This window comes from Fusarium proliferatum, assembly GCF_900067095.1.
Source record: "Fusarium proliferatum ET1 genome assembly, contig: FPRO_scaffold005, whole genome shotgun sequence".
NCBI lineage: Eukaryota > Fungi > Ascomycota > Sordariomycetes > Hypocreales > Nectriaceae > Fusarium > Fusarium proliferatum.
Window position 1 is genome coordinate 2,417,213 of NW_022194794.1, and position 25,981 is coordinate 2,443,193.

General features: G+C 49.5%; 10 protein-coding genes across 10 annotated transcripts; 6 read left to right on the forward strand and 4 right to left on the reverse strand.

The window, feature by feature from the left end:
• Positions 1 to 1,103: 1,103 nt before the first annotated feature.
• Positions 1,104 to 3,074, forward strand: FPRO_11039 (uncharacterized protein; the record flags this gene model as incomplete). Its single annotated transcript, XM_031232068.1, has 1 exon — positions 1,104 to 3,074. One exon carries the CDS (start codon positions 1,104 to 1,106, stop codon positions 3,072 to 3,074), a length of 1,971 nt encoding a protein of 656 aa, XP_031082042.1.
• Positions 3,075 to 3,445: 371 nt separating this feature from the next.
• Positions 3,446 to 4,330, reverse strand: FPRO_11040 (uncharacterized protein; the record flags this gene model as incomplete). Its single annotated transcript, XM_031232069.1, has 3 exons — positions 3,446 to 3,856; positions 3,911 to 3,979; positions 4,070 to 4,330. 3 exons carry the CDS (start codon positions 4,328 to 4,330, stop codon positions 3,446 to 3,448), a joined length of 741 nt encoding a protein of 246 aa, XP_031082043.1.
• A 2,087-nt stretch (positions 4,331 to 6,417) lies between these two features.
• On the forward strand, positions 6,418 to 6,696 carry FPRO_11041 (uncharacterized protein; the record flags this gene model as incomplete). The annotated part of the gene is made up of 1 exon (XM_031232070.1): positions 6,418 to 6,696. The coding sequence occupies one exon, from the start codon at positions 6,418 to 6,420 to the stop codon at positions 6,694 to 6,696; it is 279 nt and encodes a 92-aa protein (XP_031082044.1).
• Positions 6,697 to 8,222: 1,526 nt separating this feature from the next.
• FPRO_11042 (uncharacterized protein) lies at positions 8,223 to 10,932 on the forward strand (the record flags this gene model as incomplete). The annotated part of the gene is made up of 3 exons (XM_031232071.1): positions 8,223 to 8,334; positions 8,394 to 10,560; positions 10,611 to 10,932. The coding sequence occupies 3 exons, from the start codon at positions 8,223 to 8,225 to the stop codon at positions 10,930 to 10,932; spliced, it is 2,601 nt and encodes an 866-aa protein (XP_031082045.1).
• Positions 10,933 to 12,333: 1,401 nt separating this feature from the next.
• Positions 12,334 to 12,850, reverse strand: FPRO_11043 (putative ribosomal protein L26; the record flags this gene model as incomplete). The annotated part of the gene is made up of 3 exons (XM_031232073.1): positions 12,334 to 12,612; positions 12,665 to 12,777; positions 12,832 to 12,850. The coding sequence occupies 3 exons, from the start codon at positions 12,848 to 12,850 to the stop codon at positions 12,334 to 12,336; spliced, it is 411 nt and encodes a 136-aa protein (XP_031082046.1).
• A 517-nt stretch (positions 12,851 to 13,367) lies between these two features.
• Positions 13,368 to 14,302, reverse strand: FPRO_11044 (putative cytochrome-c oxidase assembly protein (COX11); the record flags this gene model as incomplete). The annotated part of the gene is made up of 4 exons (XM_031232074.1): positions 13,368 to 13,417; positions 13,470 to 13,923; positions 13,974 to 14,043; positions 14,091 to 14,302. 4 exons carry the CDS (start codon positions 14,300 to 14,302, stop codon positions 13,368 to 13,370), a joined length of 786 nt encoding a protein of 261 aa, XP_031082047.1.
• Positions 14,303 to 15,701: 1,399 nt separating this feature from the next.
• On the forward strand, positions 15,702 to 17,428 carry FPRO_11045 (uncharacterized protein; the record flags this gene model as incomplete). Its single annotated transcript, XM_031232075.1, has 3 exons — positions 15,702 to 16,199; positions 16,251 to 16,549; positions 16,603 to 17,428. 3 exons carry the CDS (start codon positions 15,702 to 15,704, stop codon positions 17,426 to 17,428), a joined length of 1,623 nt encoding a protein of 540 aa, XP_031082048.1.
• A 564-nt stretch (positions 17,429 to 17,992) lies between these two features.
• FPRO_11046 (uncharacterized protein) lies at positions 17,993 to 19,686 on the reverse strand (the record flags this gene model as incomplete). Its single annotated transcript, XM_031232076.1, has 3 exons — positions 17,993 to 18,914; positions 18,973 to 19,396; positions 19,461 to 19,686. The coding sequence occupies 3 exons, from the start codon at positions 19,684 to 19,686 to the stop codon at positions 17,993 to 17,995; spliced, it is 1,572 nt and encodes a 523-aa protein (XP_031082049.1).
• Positions 19,687 to 21,365: 1,679 nt separating this feature from the next.
• FPRO_11047 (uncharacterized protein) lies at positions 21,366 to 22,180 on the forward strand (the record flags this gene model as incomplete). The annotated part of the gene is made up of 3 exons (XM_031232077.1): positions 21,366 to 21,545; positions 21,613 to 22,028; positions 22,093 to 22,180. 3 exons carry the CDS (start codon positions 21,366 to 21,368, stop codon positions 22,178 to 22,180), a joined length of 684 nt encoding a protein of 227 aa, XP_031082050.1.
• A 778-nt stretch (positions 22,181 to 22,958) lies between these two features.
• On the forward strand, positions 22,959 to 24,937 carry FPRO_11048 (uncharacterized protein; the record flags this gene model as incomplete). The annotated part of the gene is made up of 4 exons (XM_031232078.1): positions 22,959 to 22,975; positions 23,029 to 23,064; positions 23,119 to 23,359; positions 23,561 to 24,937. The coding sequence occupies 4 exons, from the start codon at positions 22,959 to 22,961 to the stop codon at positions 24,935 to 24,937; spliced, it is 1,671 nt and encodes a 556-aa protein (XP_031082051.1).
• Positions 24,938 to 25,981: the final 1,044 nt, after the last annotated feature.

The window sequence follows — 25,981 nt, forward strand, 5'->3', positions numbered from 1 at the left end:
ATCCCCCCCTGCTCAGCCCTACCAATGACGTCTAGACCAGTGGACATTTATGGCAATGGCTTTGAACTATGTTGGCAGACAAGATACAGCTCTCCAAGGCCCATAGCTAGCTTGGGGCCTGTGATGATATCATACAGTCTGTGTGAATTTATATGAATGCGATGGATACAAGCCTGGAATAACTGCCCTTTAATTTTTATTGGCATGTATACTTGATGTTTGCCTTTCTGATCCTTGACTTACTGAAGATTTGGAGAGTTGGGGAGCTAAAGTTTCGGTGGATCCGACTACTAAGTTAGAACCCACTCCAGCTTGATTACTCTTGAATGAGAAGAAATATCTCCTCCTACAGGTTAGGTAGTGCTCTGTTCCTCAACCGAGTCCATGGCGGTCTAACAACAGTGGCCTGGGACCTGGGAGGTGATTTCCAATCGATCTATATCGATATATTTTATAGATTTGTGTACCTGTTTGTTCAAGATTATATCACCATTCACTTGGAGACAAGGTCACCAAACTCATGTAAGCCACCTACCAGGGTCGTCACCTGGAGCTTGAGTGGATACGGCTAGTCTGGCGAAGAAATACTGATGGAATAAAACCCCGAGCATTCTAACCCTTTACTTCTTTGCAACACGAACAAGCATGAGCACATGCAATCAAGTCTTGACGCCTTCGCTAATCCATCGGTACTATTGATGAGACTTTACCATGTCTTATTGCGTGACTCTCGCTCGTCTCACCTACCCATGGACCCTTGCCAACCCCTGCCACAAAGCGATCACACCTCAGTACTATCCGGGATGGGCTGCTGCCTCTGTCAGCAATTCTCGTATTTGACTGTCCTTTCCCCTCCCTCTTTTTGCGACAAACAAATAACTCTACTCTACTCTACTCTACTTCATCCTTTACACAGTCACATGTGCATGTTGTGTCCTTTCGCTTCCTATAATACCATCGAAATGCTTCTTTGACTGTGAGAATTGGCGTGTCTCGACCAATTCAAGTTCGTCTCTGCCCTTCGTTTTATCGTACATCAACAGGAAACGCATCCTACCAGATTCATCCGTGATAACCGACTGCCTCATTGTCCAATTGGCCCAATGGCGATAAACATCTTTTACGGCAGACAACGCCGCTTCGTGTCTCGTCGCTTGACCTATCTCATTCTCGTTCTCATTGTCTTCGCCTACTCAACCCTGACCCTACTGTCCCCAAATGCCGCCCAAACCGATGTTGCCGAAGATGCCGCAAAAGCAGACGCTTCTAGCAAGATCAAGACTTCTGTCGATGGCATCCGCCACTCGCTCAAGAAGGGCGTGACAGAGCTGAATCCGTTTCGTGGTCCTGCCCATCCACCACCGACTCGAGCACAAGATTCATACCAAGGTACTTCTTGGTGGGCTGATTGGAAGTGGTTGTCTGTGCCGTTCTCCAGCTCCCTCACCCTTGATGAGGACAGAGCACTGCTTCCCCCGCTCCAGGATCGCCCATTCATTTATTGCTACTACGATGCAACGGTTAAGAAATCGAGGGAAGAAAAAGATGCTGACAGTGATCTTCTTCTAACGTGGCGTCGCGCTTGGTGGGCTCAAGGTTTCCGACCAACCATTTTGGGATCCTCCGAAGCGACTGGAAATCCGATGTATCAGGAACTTCAACGGCTTGAGGTTCAGCCCGAACTAAAAGCCGACCTCATGAGATGGCTCGCCTGGCAATCAATGGGCACTGGCATGTTGGTGGATTATACACTGCTTCCAATTGCACACACTGAGGATCCTCTCTTGGTTTTCCTCCGAAGAGGAGAATATCCTGCCATGACCAGGTGGAAAGGTCTCGAAAGTGCACTCTTCGTAGGTCCCAAGGAAGAGGTCACAAAGACTATCCGGAAAGTGATGGACTCGCCCACACTGAAAGCTGCTAAAAGTGTTATTGATGCATCAACAAAGAACGACTTCAAGGTCGACAAAGCACAAACTGCACTGGTACATTATAGCCCTGAAATCATCAAAAAGCAATACCCAAAGGTCCATGACAGCATCGCTAATGGAAGGGCAAGAGGGTTAGGAGCTCTCAATCGGCTTATTAACGCCCATCTTCACGCTGCATGGCAGAGTAGTTTCCCCGAGGGCATTGAGGTCCTCAAGCCATTTCCTGAGCACACTACTGAGATGGTCACCCCGGCCTTGAAGCTTGCCGACTCCCTAGCCTTCTGCCCAGACAACCCCATCCCGTCATCATGCCCTCCTGGCGTTACAAGCTGCGCACACTGTGCCGCTGGCACCACATCTATGAAGGTCACTACCCCTGAGCAATATCAGAATACGAGTGGTGCGTTTGCAATTGGGACAGTTCCTCATCCTTGGACCCTTGCGACTTTGACAAGCCTCAAGGAGAGGGTGGACGTTAGTTGGATCCGTAAGGAGGCACCTCGAGACCCTTGGCTTGAGACTATCACAAAAGTGCTTTTGGGCTCAAAGGTCTCCAGCAATTCCCGAATCATGCACTTCAAACAGGCTGTGGGCGATGAACATGCCCCAACTCATGCACTGTGGTTGTCGGCTGAAGCTGATATTCCCCCAGATCTGGAGTGGTACTTTGGATTCCGTATTCCCAAGGGTTTAGGAGAGACATATATGGCTATGAATGGCAAAGTCGAGCAAGGACCCATGCTAGGAAAGACCAAGGCTGATAAACCGGCAAAGGCGGAGCGTGCCCTAAAGGCTGATGTCGACACAAGGCCTGAAAAGCCTCAGCCTCGACCAGAGGATACGCCAAAGGAGAAAGAACTCACGCCGAAGGAAATGCAGGCCAAAGAAAAGTCCCTCCTGGACCGTGCCAAGAAGATTGTTGCGCTCAAGAAATCGACCGTTGACACTCGACTACGAGCATCGCTTGAGGCTTGGAACTTGGCAGACACAGAAGCCTGGAAGTTCGCGCGCGCTTTCCTCGCACGTCGCAGCATGGAACGGATCGAGTGGGAGAAAGAAGAATCCAAGTATAGCGGCGGTACTGGCTCTGAGAAGGGTCGTAATGCTTGGAGTCGTTGGAAGGATTCGAAAGAGCGAGAGTAAGGATTGACCATCTGCGTGATGCGACACTACAGAACTCCTCGACAATTTGGTTTGCGGCGAATGGACTCGGGCGTTCTGGGCGTATTTATAATGGGATTATGGTAATGACAATTGATCAGTGGTGCCTTGACGGGATGCTGAGTAAGGGGCTAGTCATTTGACTGAAGTAGAGATGACCAGAGACTTCGGCAGATTAGGAGAGTCACTCATGAATTCAATAACGAAGCTTTCACCAACCGCCGCGAAATGGGACTCAGCACGTCAATCATAAAACGAATGTGTCTGTGAACTAACTGCATACTTATTTGATATCGATGGGTTCTTCAACAGCAGCAACATCTTTCAGTTGCCGCCATCGAAGGCCCTGGCCTCTAAACGCGGACAGTATCACCACCCATCTCACCGCTCAGCTCACGAGAGGTCGGGCCGCGATGCTCCAGCGCAGCTGCCTTTCCCAGAGTTCCATTGGTGTACTTGGAAGGATAAGTGCCATTTCCGTTTTGAGCCTGCGCGTTGCTCGTGTAAGAACGAAGAGCAAGACGAGCCGATTCAAGGACCTTCTCAGCGTGGACGACGGCGTCGCGGAGGGCGGTTGCAGTGGGATCCTGTGAGCGGGCGAGCTGCTCGGCGCGGAGCTGGATGATGTGACCGTTGAGCCAAATACCGTCGAGCTGGGCTTGGGTCATGTCGCGAGCACCAGAGATTCGGCCGCGGCAAGAGGGGTTGCCACAGAGGCAGTCGAAGGGCTGGGCCATATGCCATTCGGTGGAGGGATAGAAGAACTAGACGTCTTGTGAGCCATTGGAAATGAGATTTGAGGGATGAGAGTAACGAACTGTGAGCTCATCGCCAACCTTGAGACCCTTGGGTCCAACGAGAATGTTCAAGTTTCCTACATCAAAGAGCTATACCCTTGCGTTAACCCAAGTTATCGCTTTCGAAAGGATGGGGGCTTTTCAACATCTGGGGCTTCTCCTTCAAGTAGGTCAACTAACGAGAGTAGGTTCGCAAGAATGGTTAATGTACAGCAAGTCACTGTTCAAGTTGAGATGAGTGTCGCGGCCGGTCTGAACGGTAGCGTAAGTCGGTTCGCTGGCGGGCGTGCAGGGGGGGAAGTCGAACTTTGCGAAAACTGCAAATGGTGGGAGAGAAACGCGCGAGATGCTCTTGGTGGTGAATTCCTCGGGGTTCACGATGACGACTTCTTGGATGTCGGGGTGAGAAGGCTGGTGCCAATGGGGAGTGAGAGGAGCCATTGTTGGTGGTTTGGTAGCGGGTGAGACTTGAGTATGAGTTCGGTATCTGAATGTGTAAGTTAGAATGAGACTTGAGGGATATTTTTGAGAGGACTCACAATAGAAGTTATATGATGTTGGCGGATGATGTTCTGGAGACGCAGCGTTGGTGAGACCTCGGTCTAAGTGGAGCTATAGGCAGTAGGTTAGTAGCTTCTGAATGAACTTGGATCAATCGAATACAAAGGTACAAACGAGAACGAGAGCACAAGGAAATACAAGCATTCTTATGTAGTTTCTCAGTAAACTGCTCACAGCTAGTACGCCAGCATACGTACAGTAGCTCATGCTGGCGAATTGTTTAGCTTGGAGCCTCCGCAGCACCGAATGCCTAGCCCCTGTTTGACCTGCCCCGCAAAGACATAGCTACCTTACTCAAGTACTAGCTAAGCTAGGGGAGGAAAGAAAACACAGGACCTCAATCCTAAAAGACAAAAGAACTTAGGTATTATAGCCTACGTTTAGGATGACTTTTGCCCACTTTATTTTGACACCCGTCAGTAAGGTTCGCTGTTTTCTTGCCCCCCGAGGCTAAGGTACCCATACCTACGTCAAGTCGGTTGGCCTCTCGATATTCTACGCATGTGTCTTGGTAGTGGCGGGGTAAAGTGATGGGGCCGAGGAGGACCAAGATCCGGAGTAACGGCAGTGTCTTGTTTCATTCTTTGGCCTACAGAGCTATAGCTGTAACTGAGATATAATGCGGCAAGTTATTATCCGCAGGTGCTGTCAAGATGGCATGAGATAGTCTGTATCATGAGACCTTGGCCAGGGGTGACCTATCAGCAATGGATATGTCACGTCACTGCATTATGTGACACGGAGAGGAATGAATCTGGACCCAGTGGATTGGCTGTTCCTGGACCGTGGGGTTGAAGCTACTTTGCGACGGTGAGATATTGGTGTGGAGGGGTACATTGGCTGGCAATCACAAGATGGAGGGGTAACACAACAGCTCATGATAGCTAATAGGATAAAATATGCTTATCATGAGGGATGTATAGTAGGTAATTGAGCCTATATCGATAGGTGTCGATACCTTAGTCTTGGACACCCTATTCAGAGACAAACAGCAAAGGAATATTTCCTGTGGACTATCTCTCTACAGCTCGGCATGACAGCTGACATCCCATTGCACGGGGGTCTCATGAGCCGTGGTCATGGCTAAGGCGGGCCGAAGTGGTGGGCCGGCATCTCCATCCCTTAAGCCGAGGTACACCTCATCTCATCTTCCCATGAGGTGTGAACGACAGTCTCTGTTATGGAGGCATGTAAGCAATAAAACCGTAAACGGTAGTGGTGCATGTTCGATCGGGAAAAGAACGCAATCGAGGCTTCATATCTTGGGTACCTTGAAGTGCTGCGTCGGCCGAGTAACTTATTGAAGGAACAAGGGCAAACACCAAGTTCATAGGCATCAACGGCTCAACAAACGTAGACAGAATCTCATTCAAGAGATGGTGAAGCTAGGTCGTTATCTAGTGAATCCATGTTTGCAATTCCCTAGCATTGAACGTCTAGTCTCCAAGCGACATGGTCTCCACCAGCCCCAATGAGGCTCCAGGTAAGGGGGCAAGGATAATCGTATTCTCACGACTCATGTTATTCTCAGTGCATTAATATTCAGAACAAAACATTATATCAACAGGTCAAACACTGTGCTTTCCTTATTTTCGTATCTATATTTCTATTGTTTCTTCAAATTACATTATTACGACAAACGCTTCCAAGTTACCCCTCACTTCAACACACACTCATCTCCCCCTTGCAAAATATCACATAGTGCCGCTTCAAAACGAATATATCACACACGATTCGAGAAAACTAGAAGTCTGAGCGGAAATTGTTAAGTGTCTTTCCATCAACTCGTTGGAGAGGGTTTTCTCTTCGGTGTGTGAACTCTTCTGCGGCTGCCCTACAACCTACAGTACCCACCACCTGTGGTCCCATGTAAGAGAGGATGAAGAAGAGCGACACCAATATTCCAATATTCTGTCGATGTGGTTCGAAGAAGCCTCTCTCAAAGAAGTTTCTTCGCGGTAATTGAAATGTACACATCCTTTATCACTACTTTTGTCTCAACTTTATCTGTCAGGATGGGCGAGAGGGACTCCCTGATAACAACAAGAGTTCTGCAGGACGAAGCTATTCACAGCTCCCAGGAAACGCATGCTTGGACTAGGGACCGTGAGTCTAGAACTGTTATGGTCCTGGTTGCAGAAGCCCATCGTGCAGACAGACCGGGAGGTCTCCACTTTGCACTACACTTGAGTCCAGGCGTATCACAGGGCATGCACTACTGGCCAAGTTTCAGCAGATATGCCTAAATCATGACTTCCATCTCTTGTCCATATCACTGGTTCGCATTTACAACAATAGTATGTCTTCACACATGGAGATCTCTTCAGTGTTTGCAGGCTAGGGAGCGGGTGAAGGACATCTCGTGCAAACGCTAGTGCCCCCTGACTTATTTATGTATTGCATTGTATCGAGAGGAACACATTGCTACAATAAAAGCAACCAGTCCTTTATCCATCATCGCAACCAGCTTAATGTGACATCGAGTCACTGATTGCAGTATCTGCAGTATGTGGGTGCCTCCCCCCCTGCAGTCCCTCCTGTAATTACCTCGAGTTCTTCACAGTATGCACCATTTCTTCCCCAGGGATATCATCTCCTGGTACTGAGCAAAGCGTTCTCAGAGACCATCAAAGAGGTTTTAATTTTCTGCTGTGCGTTGCAATTCACTGGGTCTCTTCTCATCTCCACCTCTGCCCTTGGCCATTTCCTTCCTCCCCGCTCTCCCCTTCCATCTCTCAGCACATCTCATCTTCAACAACATCACCGCCCTCGATGTGAGTATTCCCTTGATGTATTTCCTTTTCCGAATAGCTTAATGCCCTTGTTCTCTTCCTTCTCTTCCATCTCTCACTCTCCATCATCCCCATTTGTGGAATATCTACCGCGTCTTGCCTTCGCATTCACTCGAACGTCAGGCGTGCCCGTCGGCTCCTTTCCTTCTCTTCTCTTCCCTCCGCACTTTTCTTTCCTTTTAATACTCTAACATTTCTTTGCGAATAGATAACACTCACTGAAATAACACCGCGAAGTAGATCGCGGCTTCCGTACACTCAACTGCCACGGCGCTCCTCTCCTCGGAGGGTGGAAGGAGCACCTTCCAAAAGCCAGTGACCTTACTTCTCCCACCTCTCTCATCACCTCAACCTGCCTAGGTACCAAGACTTAAATCCTGATCTTCCAAAGATTCGCTCCACCAACCTGTCACTTTCATCATCCTCGTTCACTCCATCGAGTATTCAACTCTTGGCTCCGCTCACTACCACACGCTGTTGCTCTCATTGTCAGTCTTTGTCAGAAAACGTTCACTACCTGGCATTCACATCAAGACATTGTCATTCAAGTTGGACGCCTAGTAACAAAGGGCACTGTTCTGTTTGTATCATCTACTGTTTGCTTTTTAGCTGTCAGTACATATCAAGTAAGTCAGAGCTTCCTCCTTTTTCTTCCCCTATGCAGACCTTCTCGCTGCCGGTCCGTGTGCACTGGCGGGAGAGCATTGCTTTGTGGGCTGCTCCAGTATCCAGCACACTGGAAAGTCTCCCAGCTACTACTGCACTTGGTGGATCGCCCCTGGCTTGTCATCTTCATCGGTTCAACCTTTTTATCCAACTGCAATATCGTGACTTGCTTGTTCCTCATTCTCGTAAAAAAGCTCTCTCCATTTTGATGCAGGGAGATTTGGCATTGGCTTCTCGCAGTTGTATATGGAATTTCGCTAACTGGATTCTTCCATCGCAGCTGGTTGCTATCTTTTTACTTGGACCCTTCCAAGATGAGACACATTGTCTACACTGCTCGTGAATTGTTGCGTCTACGCCATAAGCCTCCCCAAAAAGACATCTCCAACAAACTCGTCTCCAAGGTTTTGGAAGACAGAGAATTAGGTACGTTTTCACACTCTTTTTACACCCACAACATGAATTTCGAATCTAACATTAAACAGAAGACATCATCCGCACCCCTTTCGTGAACAGTCCATCACTGTCCCTTATCATCGAAGAGGGTAACTCCAGCGACGCTGACGAGATGCATCGACGTCCTGCGCAGCAGCTTGACGGTACCGACTCGGATCTCAAGTACCGAGGCCGGAGTGATTCTGAGCTTGATCGGGCACCGACTGTTGCTCCAGCAGATCTTGCAACACAGAAATCGGAAGGCTTTCAGAAGTTTTACAACTCTGTTGTTTCCCCTACCCATGTTCGGGTCACTGCTGGTGGCCGAATCGTGCCTAACACTCGAGGGCCTCACTCTCCTACAACCAAATGGAGCCGCGAGCGAAGCTCGATCGATGGACAGAGCCAGGCTCGTAACATGAATGGTAACCAGCCTGAGGGCGTTGCTTATCCTATTCTTCCTCCTAGCTGGGGCCACTTTGCTCCCATGGTTCCTCCACATGCTCCAGGGACTTTACCAGGAATGGCACTTCGACCTGAAGGGATGCCTTTTATGCCTCCTCCTATGGGTTACAACTTGGCTCCCATTTCATACAGTCAGTTTCCTACCACTGGTCTTCCCATGCAGCTCCCGAGTCAAGCTGCTCCTTATGGCAAGCTTCCGGACGCGGGTATGGAACAGGCACGAAATGTTCACCTCTCTCCTACCGATCAGTTCGACAACTCCCGACCATTTCTCTACAACGGACAGTGGTGGATCGCAAATGGAGGTACTCTATACCCTATCAGCATGCCGCCTCAGATGAGCTTTGCATCCCCTGTTGTCCCCAGTCCATCGGCTCCTCGCCCCAGTGTTGATTTCAACGCAGCTCCTGCTAGATATGGACACCCATCGTCACGACAGCCTGAGCAATTACCTCTTCGCTTACAGAATGAGCCTTCGCGCTCCGCCAGTCCTCCCGTGTCGTCAATTCGTCCGAGCTCGATTACCCAGAAGCAGCTTGAGGTTCTTCGCAGTCAAAAACGCTACCATCAAGACCAACTTCGGTACAACAAGCACCAGATCGATGCTCGAGACATGGAAGAGCAGCTTGAGAACATTTGCCGCGAGATTGAGCATTTCGAGCGCATGCTGACGACTCAGCTCGAGTTCGAGTCCAGGAAGTATCCCCCAGAGGTCGTGTCTCCTAACGGACCGCCTTCCAACTCATCCAATGACTATGGCAATAGCAACAGCGAGTCCGACGGCCTAAACGCTGTCAATGCAGTGCATCTCTCGGGCTTCGGGAATAAATCGACGGTCGACAAGACTGGTGGCACCTTTCCACAAATTGCGAGTGTTCAAAGCCGGCTGCAAATCACGGCAGCCCCTTCGGCCAAGAACTTCAGCAATGCGTCGAAGAATAACGATGTACAACAGCGTAAGCCATCAAGCCTTCCGATCCATGCTGCTTTGGCGCCTGTCTTCCAGCCGCGCTCAGATCTATCGACTTCCGCTATCGCACCCACTGAGGTGGAAGAAGTCGACGAGGGGGCACAGATCCGGCAATACGAACGCATGTACAAGAACGCTGAGGGCTGGCGAACGTTCTTCAGGAACAAGCTCCATGCTGACAAGAGTATGGGTCCTCCCTATCTCATTGGGAAGCTCAAGCCAGGAGTTCGGCCAGAAAACGCCAGAGACACTGATTATGTGTACGATCGTGAGCTGACACCAGAGGAGGAGCGTGCTCGCTTCACATATTGGGGACGAGCACCTTTTATCTTCGAGAATGGACTCCCTCTGTATGACGGCAAGAATTTCTATCCGCCCTGCGTTATCAAGGAGGAGCCTGTTGGCGCTGATGAGTCTGTTCCGCAAAACGGCTCTGGGCCAGATGAGTCAAAGACGCCGCCTATGAAGCCCAACGAGGTTGATCCCTTCCATGCTGTCTCCGAAGCTACCAGGCCTTCTGCCCGTTACGCTTTTGATGATGCTACTCGCTCTGAGTCTTTGCATCGTACCGACGACTCTCTCCACGCAAGCTCAACCTCCGAGGTGCCACGATCTGAATCCCACGCTGCTCATTCTGGAAGTCGATACCTGGAATTTCGCCGTGCGATCAATGAGCGTCCACGAATCCCGAGTGAGAAGTTACGTGCTAGAGCTTCAGACGACTCGGGTGACGAAGAGGGCAATCTTCTCTTCAAAGGGCGCCGGATTGATCGAGATGCGAGGTATATGAATACTATACTACTCAGTGTAACCGATGCTAACTTCGTTGCAGCAAGTATCCGAAAGACATCTGGTCCACGATGCGAAAAAACGGGAAAACGAGCGCGAACGTAGTTGCAGGACAAGTCTCCCCCATGACTGCCCAAGGCGTGCTGCCTCATTACGCTGGGCATGCCACTGCATCCTTAACTCCTGCAGTTACGACCAACTCTCGTGGTAATAGTGCCAAGCTGGGAGACGTGAACGCTTCCCCAACAGGAAACATCACTGTCGGAAGACGTGAAGAGAACAGACCGCCCCTTGAACTTCTTGATCAACAACTGCGCGGCGTCAGCCTTCAGGACAAGAGCCACCATGGGTTCTCTACTCGCTGAGCAACCTTTCTCTCGCATTCTTCCTTGACAACCTTTCCAATTTCTTGGGCGCGGGACTATCGACGATGCCGCAGCTTCCTTGCTTTCGATAAGCATTAGCCATTGCTCTTATGATTACAATTTGTATTGCTTGCTACACAGCTTCGTTCACATGCTACTTATGGTCAAAGTGTGGCCTCACAGTCCACCACAGCCGGTGGCCTTTGCATTTGGTTGAATCGATCAACGCTTAATCAGATAAAGCGCCCATCACACAGACGCGCAGGCAACATCAGTGTTAGAATCATGTTAGGATTTCGAGGGTCATGGACAGGCGTCAAAAAGTTTGCCTTTATGTGCAGAATAAGTGCTAGATGGATCATTCTCATCCGGGGCATGGATTATGTTCATAGGACTCTATGTTAGATACGTTTGCTCACAAATATTTGCTAGCTATCAGACTCCTCTTTGCACTGTGTGAAAGAAACCCCTCAGGAAGTTTGATATGCGGCCTTGACTGGTTTGACTTACACAAGAATTCGCTGATTATCCACCGATTTGATGGTCGTTTCTTATTTCTCAACCTCCCTGGTACAACACCTCCCTGTGAGGATTCCACGACTGGTAGCGAGATACGACTTTTGGGGACAAGCCAAGGGTGAAATCTGATGGATGAGAAAAGAATAATGTTCGATTGCATAATACTAAAAAAATACCTCGAGGCTAAATAAAAGCATGTACCTCACCTTCAAATTTCCAGCCTCATTGGCATCTCGGTGAAAATCTTCTAGGGAGAACAGGACCCCATGATAGTAGTTGGGTCCTGTCGGGTTTACTCTTCGCTAGACGTATACCTCGAAAACCATAGATCTTGGTGGTTGACGCGGAGATATCCTAGCGGTGGTTGAAGTGAAATCTACGACTTACCGCGCAGAGGCACCGAAGTGCGACTCAAGTCTACGACAGACAGGCATTGAATTGAATGCGTCTGATGGTGTTTGTGTTAGCATCCTACGAGAGGACAGATGGGTCAGCCACCTGTCCGACATAACATCACGAGGGTACTCGCGAATGTGCATGTGGAGAGAGCAGGTCAAGACTTCGGGATAAACCTCCCATGGAGCATTTCACCAGTTGAGTGAAATGGCCATTGAGAACCCTAAAAATTCTCAATTCATCTACCCTGCTGTAGACCAGGTACCGTGCGGTTAGAAAGAAGGCACGTAGGTATCGTAAAAACGCCGGAGTAAAATACCCATTTCCTCATCAACTTTTGCCCTTGAGTTGCTCACATTCATGTCGTGATTATGTGAGTGGTGAAAAATGAAAAGATTCGTCCTCGCCAGGGAGGAGAGGTTTGATCATGTCGTCTTGAAAGTTTTGGTGGTTTGGTTTTTGTTATTGCTCGACTAAGTTCATCGCTTAAGCGGTGACCTTGTTGTTGGCAGCGAGCTCACGGCCAACCTTGGAGCGGGCCAGGATGTCCTCACGATCCTTGTCAAGCTTGAGCTTGGTGATGACAACGTTGGAGGGGTGGATGCCCAGAGGAACGGACTGGCCGTTGGCCTTGTCGCGGGTGATACGCTCAATGTGGACAACGTACTTGAGACGGTACACCGAGGTGATCTTGCCCTCACGGCCCTTGTTGGAGCCACGGACAATGGTGACCTCGTCGTCCTTTCGGATGGGGATAGAGCGGACCTGTGTAATGTTAGGGGCGTGAAAGTTTTGGTAGGGTGTCATTGAGACTCACGTTGTACTTCTCACGGAGCTCCTTGGAGAGGGGAGCGCTCATGATGACACGGCGCTGGTCAGAGGGAGCCTTGAAGTGAGCGGCACGGCTCTTGCGTCGAGAAGACGAAACGTCTAATTGAGGTCAGAATAACATGAAATGCGACTTGTGCGTAGAGAGAAACTCACTGGTGCTGACTTTGACCATTTTGTCGGTGGTTGGCGAGGACGACGCTGGTGAGTTAGTTGAGCGTTGGGCGATGAAGAACGGATTGACAGAACGAAAGAAAATTTCGAAGAAATGTGTGCGGAATTTTGATGACTTTGTGGGGGCCACGTGATCGAATTAACGAGACAGGGGGATCTGCTCCATTTAAGCTCGAGAAAATGAGATGGGAGAATTGGCTGAGTCAGCGGTTGCGGGCCGCATTTACTGCATCGGGGCATTAGAACGCCGTTTTCTTTGCAGGTATCGGCGTCAAGTTGATGGATGAGATGAGAAGAATTTGCATGATGTCGGAGGCTAATGGCACATGGGGAAGAATCTGATTTTTTGGGGGGAGAAGGGTTGACCGGAAAGAAGTGTTGATCCATTGGAATGAGTCCGTGTGACAGAGTCATAGTCTTCAAGGTCACAGCCATGTGTAGTCCGAGATAGCTGCACGGTATGCATATATTTTACAAGAGGAGCGTATTGTACATCCAATCCAACACATCTGTCCCATCTATGCAGACATAGGTCTCTGGAATCGTCCATTGTTATCGTATCTTGCTTCTGTAAGGGCTGTTAGCATTTCTGTCTTCCTTATGAAACCTGAATAACGTACTGAAGAAGGTGTAACTCAATGTCACAGTCTCTACGCCCTTCATGTTCATATCATTGAGCAGATCAGGATCCAAGTAGAAGAAGACGGGCATGTCCACGGTCTCGCCCGCATTGAGACGCTGCTCCTCGAAGCAGAAACACTGGATCTTACTGAAGTACGGCGCACACTGAGCAGGCGTCACACTGTAGGTAGCAACTCCGATGATATCCTGGTCACTTTTGTTGGTGGCTTTGTAGAAAGCCAGAGCAGTCTCACCGGGGAGGACTCGCACCTCTCGCTGTTGAGGGACGAACTTCCAGGGCAGGACATCGGAGACAGAGGCACTGAAAGTGACTTTGATTCGCTTGGCGTCTTTGACGGGCACGAGTCGGCTTGCGAGATCGCCTTCATCACCCGATCCTGGACCGCCGTGGGCACGTATAGGCTGACCACCCCAGCCGGTAGTCTGGCAGATCTTCAAGTGCGTTAGAAAAGCATCGCGACATTGAGAGGGGGGGCTCTCACCATCTTGTATAAGGGCACAGAGCCATAAGTGAGAGTCACAAATCCGAGAATTGTACTCAAGACATAGTACCTGATAATCGTAAGCCGCGACCTCTCCAATCCCATGTTCAATCGTACGCTACGGTCCTGTTCTTCTTGCTATAATGCGCACGAATCTCGTCCATCGTCGGTGTATAGGGCTGTCCGGTGCGGGCGTTATTCGATGCATTGCGGGCAAAGTTGAAGGCATTCCGCTGGAGCTTCGGCCGGGCATTCTGGCAGAAGAAACATGACCATTGTGAAGAAGCCGCTCGGGCTGAGCTTCGCGCGAGTCGAGGGGCTACGTTCATGGTCAATTGGGGAGCCAATTGATGGTTTTGTTGGTGGTGAGGCGTAGATATTGAGTCGGCTGATGCTTGGGGGATTTCTTGCTGACGTCGGGGATCGGGATGTGTAATGCCCGATGGTGGGAAGTGAGCTACCCTGTGGAAGAAGGCCGATTTGATCATGAAGTTTTTGGCATGTTTGGCAATTGCTTAATTTCGTATATCGCATTTGGTATTTACTGAATTGCCGCTTGTTTCTATTTATTGGGTTCAAATGAATCACTTGACTTTACATCATAGCTGAATAACTGGGTTGGTAGCATTTGCAGATAAAGTTGCTTCACGCTAGAGACGATGCGAATAGCTGTTTTCAAACCTCAAAAGAGAATACATTGTTTCTTCACTTGTCGTATTATTCTTTGCCTGCCTGTCCTCTGATAAATCTCTCCTTTGATAGAACATCGATTCTTCACTGTGTCAAGTATCTATGCCGTGTAGCCGTTAACTGCCGGGGGACTTTGAGTTCAGCTTACTCAACTGAATGGTTAACTTAATAGTACCTACCATAAAAGGACAATTCATCCGCTTGCGGTCCCTGAAACCACTGTATGTCACCCCGAAGCACGTGCCAATTCAGGTAGTACTTAGATATCTTCCATGATCATCTTTTAGCAGCAGGTTCGGCAGTGTCTGTGGGCCATGCCATGAATCCCTGCTTCAATGGCTGCAATCATTAGCTCGTTCGTATTTGAGGTTCTAGACACCAGCATCGTTTAGCCCTGTCGGCACCACCGAACTTATTTATGTATGCATGTCCAGTGCTACAGCTGCTACCCAGCAGGAGGCCTCGATTATGCTTCAGTAGTTGGAAAGCTTCCTTTTCGGATACAGTAGCGATGGCATCATGTCTCACCTATCTTTTGTGGCTTTGGCAGTTCAAAGGGAGTACGCATTGAGTGGTTTTATTGGCTGCACTTACGCGGTGGCACATCATAACCACTTACACATTAAACGAATGGATATTGAATATTGAACTGGCCTACCAGATGAATCAAACGGACGGATCGATCTGAGTAGTACTCCGTAAAAGCTTAGCATTAACCAAGACCCACGGCAGTGACTCTTCAGGCGTGAGGGACTCGACGGAAAGGTACGGTACGGTACGGTACAGACGGTACTTTAGTAGCTGCTTGTTTCAACTTGACTCCTAATGGAATGGAATGGGATCTTACATGGACCACGGATTGGCCTTGGACCCGCCGCCACGAAAAGCTGTAGGCAGGGCAAGGCAAGGCAAGGCAAGGCAAGATGCGAAAAACCTTAAATATAAGCCAAGCCCAAACCAATGTGCAACACCAAAGAATTCGATCTCAATGTTTCTCCCCATTGACTACCTCTATCCTATCCTCTCGGGTGATTGACCATGGAGCGAGCAGCAGAGGACAGACACAACAAGTCACACTCGGCTCATGAACTGGAGAGGTTTCATACAACCAAGGAAGAGTTCCAGACCCAGCCACATCATGACTACCAACGAGATGAATCGAATCCCCTCTGCAGGTCAGACTCAACACCAACGCCAGGCTCACCACAACAATCCGATAAAGCATTACACCATCGAAGACCTAGCAGGGCAGTTGCACTAGAGAAGCTTCGAAACCGTCCCAAAAAGCTACGGAAGGCTTTGATTGCCAACATCTTGAGATGGTTCGCTTCGGTGCTGTTTGTCGTCGCCATTTACGTGATATTATGGTACTACTCGAAGCTAAATATCATGTCAACAACGACAAAACGAGAATTCAACGCTCTCATTATCGGACTCTCCCTTGGTCTTGGAATGAGCATCACGATATCTCTGGAGGCGATGGCTGTGGAGATTAGATATTGGATTATCAGTCTCCGAGATTGGCCTGATCGGGAGGTAGGTCAAGCTCAGAAACATCGATTGTAAATGGTCACTAATACCTGGTAGACCGAGTTGATATTGAAAGCAAAAGACTTGACCAAGATCATCCAACTAACTTGGGTATCCAAATCACGGTCACTACGGTCATATGCTGTGGCTTTCATAATACTCAACATTATATCCCAGATTGCTCTAGCGATGCTCGGTCTCGTCTACTCAACAAACACAGCGGACTCGGCTGCAATCCTACACCCTGGCAATGTCACAATACCAGACATGTCCAACATCGTCACAAACAGAGTTCTCGCAAACAAGTCGCAAAACAACTCACAGGCGCTCGGTGCCTTACGATACACTGCAAACAGGTAAACAAACGTCACCCAGGTTGTCCTTGAATCAACACTGACAAAATGTCTAGTTATGGCACTATCGCCCTTGGAGCGGTCTGGGGAGGCATGGACGATATTCCTAAACCCGGAACACTCTGGGACAACAACGATCCTTTGGCATTCTGCGGCGGAAAATCCTGCACATACGTCTTCCAGGAATCCACTGCACGACCGAAGAACTACGATCTCGTGGTGAGCACCAACCGTAGCGTTGAAGCCACAGGATATTGCCGCAGCTGGAAGGTCGCAAAGGGAGGCAACGGAAACGAAATCACCATCACAATCGACGACGACAAGAAAACACAAGTCAATATAACAGCCATAAACGGTGCCAATCAAACAACATTCATGTTCAACGCCGCGGCACCCCAAGGCCAAACATGGAGCGAAGTCACAGCCTTTGAAGCCTCAAGTTCCCAAGCATGGTTCTACCGCTGCAACGTCAGTATCGGACCTGTCGTCAACGCCATGCGCAAGGAGCACTACATCGGAACCAACATCACTGCTCTTGCCACTTCAGCCATAGCACTCCAAGGATACGGAGCTTCTTCACTAGGTCCCACGGATAGCGATCGACAGTTCCAGAGCTATCCTGCCGAGTCGTCGTATGGGCAGCCCATGAACGGGAGCACAGATGACATGGGACAGGTGATGTCAACTTTTGCGATTGGTGTAATAGCCGTTACGGCCCAGTCTGCTGCTGGCATCATAGTTCCTGGGATGCAGCCTCAGAATGGCGTTGTGTTGCAGATTACAAAGTGGATGTATGTCCATCTCATCTTGGGGTTGAGTCTGGGTGTGCAGTTGTTGTTGGGTGTTGGTATTGCGATACTGTCCAACTTACCTTCGAGGTAGTGGTTACAACGTTTAAAAAGCGTAATGATGTTTGCTTCAGATTCTGGGTATATAAGCAAGCGAATAATGATGATAATTGGACCAATCCTTAAATCCCATTGATCATGTTCTCCACGTGTATTGACTACCACAACTAGCAACTCTCTAGTGGCCTATCTGCGTTGAGTAGATATCTGATTGTAACGACACGTCACCTCCATACAACATAAGGGGTCCACGATAAGGCTGATCGCAAGTCGAGTCACCACGCAGTCATATTGCGTGGAAGGCATGTGCATGTCATGGTTTGAAGGCCTCACCTTTGATGCCTGAAGTGGAGTAGAAACTCTTTTCCTTCAACCAATATTATGTTACTCTTAACTTGCGAGCATAATATCCCGTGATGTTTGCCAGATCAAGAGCGTGAAAGAAGAAATGATATCGGATTCAATAATTGTCCAGTGTAAAACCTGCCTATGCAATCTCATCGCTTTATGCTATATAACTTAACTTCAAGTGCACGCCTGCAGATCAAGAAACTACCAATCTTAAAGAACTCCTATCAAACAGACACGCAATTTACTTTTATCGATGCTTTCCGTTTGCAAATCTCACCCTGTTACCATTCACAAGCCGTTGGCGTGGAGAAGGACTGCTACCGACCAGTCGCTCAAGGATCTGAACCACAAAAACCTGAATCACCAAGATGATCAAGCGCAGCAGATGGTCGATGAGGCTTAGACTTGGTACCTTGCCTCGGCTGTATGTTGAATCGGTAAACTCGAATGGGAGCTTCGCGCCCAAGTGTTCTTGGGCCACTTCAAGCCCGCTGCTGAAACCATCCTCGTGGAGACCGTACTTGGTCCATGCGCCGGCATAACTAATACTGCGAGTGTTTTGGATGTGTTTTAGAAGTTTCTGTGCTCGAACGGCGGATGAGTTGTATAGAGGCTGCGAGTAGTAATAACGTCCCTGCGTTTTTGCAGGCTTTGGCCTTTGAAGCGGGTTCAAAGTAACGAAGACGTCGCCGAAGGTATTTCGAGGAATGTGCTGAAGGATGTTCATGTTGTAAGTGAGTGAAACTTGGTTGATATTTCCCTTTCGTGAAGACGGTGATGACACTGCAAGATAATTCCAGCTGGCCCAGGCCTTCTTACGGCGAGGCATCATATCGAGATCGGAGTGAAGAACGACTTCATTCTGCGACGTCTTGAAGCAGGACATAATGGAGCGCTCTTGCTCACTAGCAGATGACTTGATAATATCGTATGCCTCATCGCCATGTGTGGCGAGAATGACGTGGTCGTACAGAGCTGATGAACCGTTTTCCAGGTGCAGCCTGACTTGACCGTTGCTCTCAGTCGTAACATGCCTGACTGGTGTCTTGAGAAAAAGATGATTGGGAGGGAATCCCTTCATGACGGCATCGACATATGATTTCGAACCGCCCTCTATTGTCAACCATTGAGGGCGAGCTCTTATTGTGTTTAGTAAATGATGATTCCAACTGAGGCATGATTAGTATGGGTGTGTACTGTACAGTGTCACTAGAAATCCGAACTCACAGGAAGCGCACGAATGTCGCTGCAGGGAACTCAAGTGAGCACCTGTCAGGACTCGTGCTCCATATTGATGCAGCCAAAGGAAGCAGATAATCGTCTCTAAAAGCGTTGGAGTAGCCTTCGAGCTCCAGGTATTGCCCAATTGTGATGTCTGTGCAGGTACAGTTTGTCGCTTTATTCAAAACTTCAATGCTCGATATATCGTCTTCGTCATCGCTCAAGATATCCAAGGCGAATTGGTTGAAGCGGAAGATGTCGAAAAGCATTCGCCACATTCGCGGTGAGAGTAAATTTCTTCGTTGGCAAAATAATGAGGCTGGACTAGAACCTGACCATTCGAAAGCGCCGCGATCTCGAGATAGACTGAATGTTAGGTCTGTAGGCGTTGTCTTGACGTTGATCTTATCCAAGAACTTGGTAAAGTTGGCTAAGTGAGAGAAGCTTGGTGAGCTTGAAGCATAACTAACCGTTGAAAGGCGACAAGGACTCACGGTAGGTGGTGGCGTTTAAAACATGGAAACCTGTGTCGACTTTTGTCGAAAACTTTCCCTTTTTAAAATCGACAGTGTTTGTATGACCGCCAAACCTGTCGGAGGCTTCGTAGACGTAGACATCATGATACGTCTTGTTCAAGGCCCACAGAGCACCTATTCCAGCAGAGCCGCTGCCGACAATGGCGACTTTTTTCCTGCGGAAGCGATCAGTCGAGGAACTCATTGTATCGACTGTCGGTGCAGGTGCAGGCAGGCGGACAATAGAGAGGGAAAGGTTTGCTGTATTCACAAGGGTGTACAAGACATATCTATCTTGAATAGAGAGCAGAAACAAGCAGAGACAGCAAAAGAGAAAAGCATGTGACAGAGCCAAGCCCAATACTCCAGTTCAGGCAATGATCAATTCATGATTGGATAAATAGCGGTATCGGTATCGGTATTGGTAGGTATTGGTCTCGCAGCCACAGACACAGACGGTGTGAGTTGTCGAAGCTGATTTGATGACGAGGCAATGGAATAGATTTTGGGGGGGTTGGACAACGGAAGCAATAGTGGAGGTCAGTCACCATGACGAGACAAGGACTTACATGTGCTGTGGCTCCAGCATGCTTTAGCGAGCAGCGGATACAGTATCCGAGATGTACTAATAGATAAGAAGAGACGGGACGGGCAGACAGACAGATTAGAGTTAGTAGCAGTGCCTTGCTTCTGTTCTGTTCTGTTTTCAAAGAGAGACAGTGGCTTTTGGGGATCTACAATATGAGAGTTTGGTTTGCGGGCGGCGGGTGGGAAGTCAGCGGGAGATGAATGGTCGAGCTTCCATTTTTGCTGGGGGTTCCGAGAATGACATCGATGATTATCCCGTCCCAACATTGAGCTTATGACCCACTAACTAACACGGACGGAGCTCGAAACCGAAGTTGACTCGCGACTCGACTCGACTCGGTACAGACCTTGTAAAAGGACCTTGCAAGCTTGGCTGCTGAACTGTCAGCTGGAGCTAGGACAGCTGGCAATGGATGGATCCCAATGCCTAGGTAATCAATGGCATTATCCGATAGCTCAGGTGGGTGGTTCATGCTATGCTCCTGTGGCTGCACTGTAACCTCGCGGGATATGCAGCATGCCACATCTTGACCAATATCCTGGATGTGGCTTGGCTGAAATGCCGTTTCAGGGTTTCCCCCCCCCCATCAGTAGCCTCAAGATCTGAAAATCTCAACGCACAAGAAAACTCTACACCACGCCGAGTCTGGGAGGATGATAGCTGATCTGGAACATCATTTTCACATGCAAAACATTCAAGACCGCTCTTTCATTATGCAATCTTTCATCAGAGACCTCAAAGTATGGTATGTCGAACACTCAACGGGACTGGTAAACGGTAATTCGAGTCACCAATTCTTAAAAGCGCCGTGCAGGATAAACCCGCCTTCGTCTGCCCAGTTTGTTTCAACCCGACGCCATTGACCGAGGTCGTGGCGCTGAGCCGCTTTTTCTTCGCAATCCGGGGTATTCAACTTTCTATGAAGAGAAAAAAAGAAGAAAAAGCCAAAATTTACGTCGCTAAATCTCGGTGATATACTGCCCCAGATTCAATCGTGCACAGACCACCGTATCACGTGTACCATGGCGTGCTGCGTTCATTGGTCACTTGGCCTCTCATACGCAAACGACCAGGCAGTCAGCACTCGGCCTGCCGAACCTGGAACGCTGACGAGAACGTCAAACCACCAACCACTCAGATCCAACATCACCCGAATATTGCGCGTTCGACACGAATTCAACTACATGCCCCCAAAAATACTATAATTTGGCGTCCGACTCCTATCACGACCGAAATTAGTCGCACTTGCAATCCCATCCCCTCGATCTCTTGTCATTCTCCAGCCTCCTTTCACGATGTCGAACCCTCTCGATACCGATGCTGGCTCTGAGCTCTTCAGCTCATACGAGGCTGAGTTCAAGCTCATCCAAGCCGACCTGAATCAAAAGCTGGACCAGATTCCCGAACTGGCCGGTGAGCCTCGAAAGGCCGCTATCAGCCAAGCCGAGCGGGCGCTGGAGGAACTTGATGAGCAGGTAGGTCTATCTGGTGTCCAACATCGCCACCAGTACTCAGGTCTATGCTAACTCTTTCGCCGTTCAGCTCAGCGCAATGCGCCTGGAAAAGCAAAATATCCCTACCAGCTCTCGCACCAAGGTCAATCAGCGATTCCGAAACTACGAATCAGACACAGATGCCGCTCGTCGCAAGTTGACCACTCTCTCTTCGGATCGTTCAGCTCTCTTCGGATCGCGATACACAGACGACCCCGCTGGCTCATCAGATATTCACATGGAGCAGCGACAGCAGTTGCTCTCGGGCACCGACCGTCTTGATCGAAGCACACAGCGATTGAAGGCCAGCCAGGCCCTCGCCAACGAGACCGAAGCCATCGGCGCAGGCACCCTAGCAGACCTCAATAGGCAGCGAGAAACCATCGAGCACACTCGCGGCATAATGCTCGAGAGTGAGGGCTACGTGGACAGGAGCGTCAAGACACTCAGGGGCATGGCGCGTAGGTAAAGTGGCCCACACAGACGTCATGGCAAATTACGGCAGAGCTGACATTTTATGAAATTGCAGGATGGCTACAAATCGGATAATCACCATCTCTATCATCACTGTTTTGGTTATTCTTATTATTGCGGTCATCTTCAGCAAGTTCCGATGAGGAATGGGCTTTTGGTTTATTGGAGTTTAGGCAGTCGTTTTCTTGACCCGGCTTGGCTTGGCTTACAATGGATGCGCTATGCTGTTATTGATAATGGGCCTTACGCGTACTTTCGTTTGATGAAGGAGTTTAGCATGCTTACTTAGTGATTTGTAGATGTAGACCGTCTTGTCTTACTATAACAATTTTTGGAATCACCATGATTAGAGTGTAATTTGGAAATATCAAGTCCTCAAAGTACAATGTCTCGGTATCCACTGTCATGATGAGTGTCACTTGTCATAGCTGAAGTGAAAATTCTACTAAGTCCCAATGTAATAACAGAATACCATCATTCACCGTCAAACGTAGTTGAATCACTCACTTTATATATGTTGCTGCATCAGTGATCTGCTTCATAGCCTCCGCTCAACCTCTTCTTGTTTGATGTGTTTGAGCTTGAGCCTCGAGCTACGTAACCAAACAATCGCCGAGAAGCAGCCGAGGTTAATCCGGACCTTGCTATTAGCAGGGCTTTGCTCTAGAAACCTCCAGCCTCTTTTCATTCCTCGTCTCTCACAAAACTCTACTACCTCCACACAACCAACCTCCCCCTCCTTCATCTCACGCCTCTCTCTTTCTCTCTCTCGCTCACGACCAAGCAATCCCCTTTCTCTCTTCTCACTCCCTCACATCCACCGAATCGTGCATCTTCTTGCTACTGTATTTGTATTTCGAGCGTTTTTCTCTCTCCCCCACAAAGCTCACCACGTGCTGAACGTGGCTTTTCACATCGGCGATGTCTGAATTTCTCGGGTATGCTGGACGTGGTCATTGAAGCCTGCCTACGCCCGCTTACGCAGCCATAGGTCTCGCATTTCCCTCATCTCCAAAAGCGATATTCGGTATGTGACTTGTTCAATCGCGTCAATTGATTGACGTCGCTGACTTGGTGACAGCTATGTTGGCACTCTACATGAAATCAACTCGGACGAGTCGACAGTATCACTTGAAAATGTGAGGTCATTCGGTACCGAAGGTCGTAAAGGCCGACCTGACGAAGAGATTGCCCCCTCCGACCAAGTCTACGAGTACATCGTATTCCGAGGCAGCGACGTGAAAGATCTACGAATTGAGGACCATCCCAACATCAAGGAGAACAAGCCTCCAGCTGTGCCCGATGATCCGGCCATCGTTGGCGTAAGTTATTTTCTTTCCCTTTGAGCCTCCCTTCTCCTTCTCCCATATGATGAAATATTTCGGATGTAAAACATTGTCATTGTCGGAAAGCGCAAAAAATAATGTCGAGATTTCCGTTGCCTTCCTTCTGATTGGGATTCTACACTCTGCTGTCATTTCTTGCTATTGTGGTTCGAGACACATAGGCTAACAAGCTGCAAGGCTCGAGCTCGCCCTGGAGCCCAAGGGCCTAACCAAAATGCTCCACCAGGAGGACCTGCTGCTTTCGGCCCAGGCCAAGGACCTTACCCACCCAACAACTTCTACGGAGGCCCACCACCAGGAAACTGGGGTCGTGGTGGTGCACCAGGACCTGGCCCAGGCCCTAACTTTGGGAACATGCCGTATCCCCCTCCTCCTGGCTGGTTCCCTCCTGGTCAGGGATTTCCGGGCGGCCCTGGTGGACCCAACGGTCCCGGAGGTCCTGGAGGTCCCGGACCTTGGGGCAACTATCCTTTTCCACCAGGCCCTGGAGGTCCCGGTGCTCCTGGTCCCAACGCACCTGTTGAAGTTGCCGCGAACCAACGAGCCGCTTCAGGCTCTGGTCCCTCGCAAGATGCGAAGCCAGCTCCTATTGGTCCTGGCGCCGATCGAGCCAAGCCAGCCACTCCCAGCGGACAGGCAGCGCCTCCCACGGAACCCAAATCTCTGGCTCAAGGTGTGCGACAGTCCTCCCATGCCCCTACACCACCTGTCGAGTCGAAACCTTCGGTTGAGGAAGTCAAGCAGACTGCTGCGAACCTAGCAGCCAATGGCCAAGCAAAGCCTGAGGACATTAGCAAGGCTACTCCTACTGGACCCAGGAGTCACCGGGTCAACCCTGTGATACCTTTGACAGGATCCGCTGCCAAGCCCTTCTCCCTACCAGGCGCAGGAGGTGATGCTGGCAGCAAGGCTCCTGCAGCTACTGCACCACCTAATGTTCAGGATGCCACCAACGCTGCTAGGGCTGCGGTCGCTGTTGCTATGGCCCAATTGGGCAACAGTAGTGGCAACGCTATGGATAACCTGACGAACAAGGTCAACGAGATGCGGGTCAACGCTGTCCGAGGCGGACCTGCCAGCAGAGGCCGAGGTCGTGGTGGGCGTCCGCCTGCCGCTAAGGTCGCGGTTCCCGACTCTGACTTCGACTTCGCCCAGTCTAATGCCAAATTCAACAAGCAAGATGTTGTCAAGGAGGCTATTGCTGGATCCCCTTCGGAGGCGCCTGAAAACCCTGCTGTCGTCGAGCAGCCTGAGATCTCGACTACGACTGACGATGCTGCTGTTGCCTACAACAAGTCGAGATCGTTCTTTGACAACATCTCCAGTGAATCCAGAGAGCGAACCGAAAACGGAGGACAGAAGCCCGGCGGTCGCGAATGGAGGGGCGAGGAGCAACGCAAGAACATGGAGACTTTTGGCCAGGGCAGCGTCGATGGTGCTTATCGCAACTACCGTGGTCGAGGCCGTGGTCGTGGTCGGGGCGGTCGTGGCTATAGCCGCGGTGGACGAGGTGGAAACCGTCCTCAGTATCAGACCACACCTGCTCAACAATAATCGGCCGCGACGTCACCGGCCGGTATAATACGAATTGAGACATGTCAGCCATGTCAAATGGCACCGCGAGGCTGGGCGGTACGCCACAACGTCGAATATGACTACGAATCGATACAGGTTTCATAATTGCTCTTCACATGTATCACAAATTTCCTACTTTTGGGACGATTGCATTTCTGCTGCTTTACACGAGCGAAACACGGTTCCCTACCGTTCTTGGGGGTTTGAACGGGTTTAGGTAATTGAGGGTTGGCTCTCTATAAGAACGAGGCCTGGAGTTAGGATCGAATTGGAAGCGGGCGGAATTGGAGGCCCTTTCGCATAGCAGGCTACAAAAGGAATTTCTTTTGCCCTTTTTGAATTGCAGAGTTAAAAACACAAAGGACGGCCTGGCACGGCCTGGCGCTGGTGGTTATGAAGAAGGAAGCCTAGTTAATGAGGCGACGAAAGCTCATGATGATGCAAACAAAACTAGGAAATGGAGCTTGACACACATCAGAAGCATAACTCAGAGAGGAATGAGGCATCTGACATGAATACAACCAACGATTCAAGCTCAAGGTTGACGCACTTCTCTTGTGATGGTGAATGCCGTGACTCCTTGTTCAAACTTTGACGTGAGCATGATGATATTTCGTGAATATAGCGAGGGCTAAAGTGGCATTTGCTTGTCACTTGACGACGTTGAATAATTACTTTGTACTATCCATGACTCTATTGACCAAGTACGTTGTTTGGTTGGTTGGAATGTTCGTCGATAATGTTCTGCGTGAACTGTAAGAGCTTAAATTTTTGCCCACAGCCCCGCACACGTCATATTCTCCCATGTCTCTTCGGCCTGACTGACTGAAAGTCTATCAAACCCTCAAGTTCTGAAGCGTAATATCTCCCGACAAACTATACCTAACGAACAGCTGTATAAATATCGCCTCTGACCCCCTGTTCAATCCTCTTCATTCTTTCTTCTTCAAGTATCTCAATCGTCACTGTCCCGTCTCACATTCGCTCACCCTACACCAAACTCAAAAAATACTCATCACACCC